This window comes from Pecten maximus, chromosome 3 (genome assembly GCF_902652985.1).
Source record: "Pecten maximus chromosome 3, xPecMax1.1, whole genome shotgun sequence".
Taxonomy (NCBI): Eukaryota; Metazoa; Mollusca; class Bivalvia; order Pectinida; family Pectinidae; genus Pecten; species Pecten maximus.
Window position 1 is genome coordinate 16,999,572 of NC_047017.1, and position 2,035 is coordinate 17,001,606.

Consider the following 2,035-nt stretch of genomic DNA (forward strand, 5'->3'; position numbering starts at 1 on the left):
CGTCATAATACATGTCGTATCTATGCGTAGATTACAGCAACACTACCACGCACATCTGTTTTAACACACATTGAAAGTTTGCAAGAAAATGGGATGTAACAACTCAAAGGTCGATGAAAATATACAAGAAAGATCAAATTCGTTCTGTGCGAGAAAACGAAATCAGGTAATGTTTTTAAACCTGCCTATTCCGTAATAAATTGAATGTCCTGTCTTGCAACTATATTTGACTTAAATTATCTGCAAGATTAACACCGAATGTGGGTGTTTAATAATGGTAATTCTTTTCGTGTCCTAGGTCGCGCCCGCCAAGGACTCTATTGGAGAGAAGACCGTGCCATCACTGGATGCTGATAACACAGTACGTAAAACAAAGCAGACGGTTTTAATGCAGCTAAAGACAGAGGGAATTGCCCCCAGGAAAGGCAATGGGGGCGTGGCTTTCATTGTGGAAATCAATGGCGCCAAGTCCGAATCCTCAACCTGCCCAGTTCTCCCTGGCGTTCCAGAAAGCACACACACCCAGTTCGCCAAATACCCCCAGGAGGCGTGCCAATCCGTAAACTTCCACCCTCCACGACGGCTCCCTCCAATTAACAGATTAGCTATTGACGCAAAGCAGGAGCGGGCCAGAAAAAACAGGGAGAGGAAAGTAGCAGAAAGGAAGTCCAAGTGGGCGAAAAGTTATGCCCGAGTGCATGCAACCATGCAGAAGTCGCCAAATTGACTTTCCAAAATAACTGGAATTCGACTTCTTATTTTGTTGATAATAAAGCTATATTAATTTTCAATTCCTTGTTAAGTTGTGTGTTATACTTAATAAGTCAAAATGATACTGGCTAATCTGTATAATGCTGGCAAACATTAACAACAACAGCATTGTAGTGGCGTTTTAAACAGGAAAGAAGTGAATTCGCGAGTGTTCGAGCGAAAAAAATAGCAGGATCTGTCAACAGTGTTATTGAAAATGAAAGTAATATGACGGACGGTCAGACAGACGCTGTTTTATCTCAGAATTCCGAACTACAAGTAATGTAATCGCTTTTCACACGGGCGACCGGAAACCGATTCTCAACTGGGACCACAGGGACTCGGTTTCAGGATTTTGAGCAATACCGTATAAGGCATCAGTTAAACATACAACACAAAACATTCCAGTACTTAACCTTGCGTATCGATGTGTAAAAAAGGGGTCTATATATCGATACACCAGATTATAAATATAGTTTATTAGAAAGTGTGTTAATATTTATTTTCAGGTGTAAGGGCACCCGTGTGCTACTCTGTTTCGCATTCGTTATTCCCACTGAGAATAGATCATATAATTTTTAGGAAATATATGGGAGGGGGGGGGGGGGGGGGGGGGGCGAAAATACGATAATAATCGCTATTCCGGCGATGCGACGATAACGGAAAGGCACGTGTCAGCCGTCATAAAAGCGAGAACTGGTCAACTCAACGGGCGCCTGAGAATTTGTTACCGTTTACGTGTATTTGAACCTTCCATATAGTGTCCCCTGTCATTGTTACCAAGTTTTAATCCAGCCACCAAAACGTCTGGAAATGTGCTATACACTATAGGGAAGGTCAAATCACACAAAGACGGTAATAAATTCTCAGGTCCCTGTGCCCGTGGCTAGCATTGTGTCTGATGACCGCTCCATCTCTCCTCCCTCTTCCTCCATATTCAGCTGGAAGCAACCTCCGCCTACCTACTTGTCGTCTGTATCGGGTTCCTCTGGTCGGCTATGACCCCTATGACCAAAGAATCCCTTACACCTGACCTCTTTAGATATAACCACGTCCTCATCTCTCTGTTGACACCTCTACTGGCTCCTGGTATTTCTGTCGCTACCGCTCGTTGGTACAGAGGCGGGACTACAACACGATGTCTGGACAAAGTTTCGTTGAGGGCACCAGTCATGTCCTCTGATTGGTGTCTGCACTCATTTCCAAGTCTCCTGCTCTATGGAACGCCAACTTAACATATTTCAATTAGTTGAACCCATTCTCAAATAATTGAAGATAGGTTCAA

General features: G+C 43.5%; 1 protein-coding gene across 1 annotated transcript; it reads left to right on the forward strand.

Annotated features, from left to right (window-relative positions):
• On the forward strand, nucleotides 1-727 carry LOC117322618. Its single transcript, XM_033877557.1, has 2 exons — nucleotides 1-166; nucleotides 299-727. The coding sequence occupies exons 1-2, from the start codon at nucleotides 89-91 to the stop codon at nucleotides 725-727; spliced, it is 507 nt and encodes a 168-aa protein (XP_033733448.1). The 5' UTR covers nucleotides 1-88.
• The last annotated feature ends 1,308 nt before the right edge of the window (nucleotides 728-2,035 follow it).

Excerpts from the sequence above, each read along its gene's own strand:
- LOC117322618 (XM_033877557.1), top strand. The coding sequence starts at position 89 with ATGGGATGTAACAACTCAAAGGTCGATGAAAATATACAAGAAAGATCA. Across the intron at positions 167-298 it reads GTGCGAGAAAACGAAATCAG|GTCGCGCCCGCCAAGGACTC; the intron begins GTAATGTTTTTA and ends TTCGTGTCCTAG.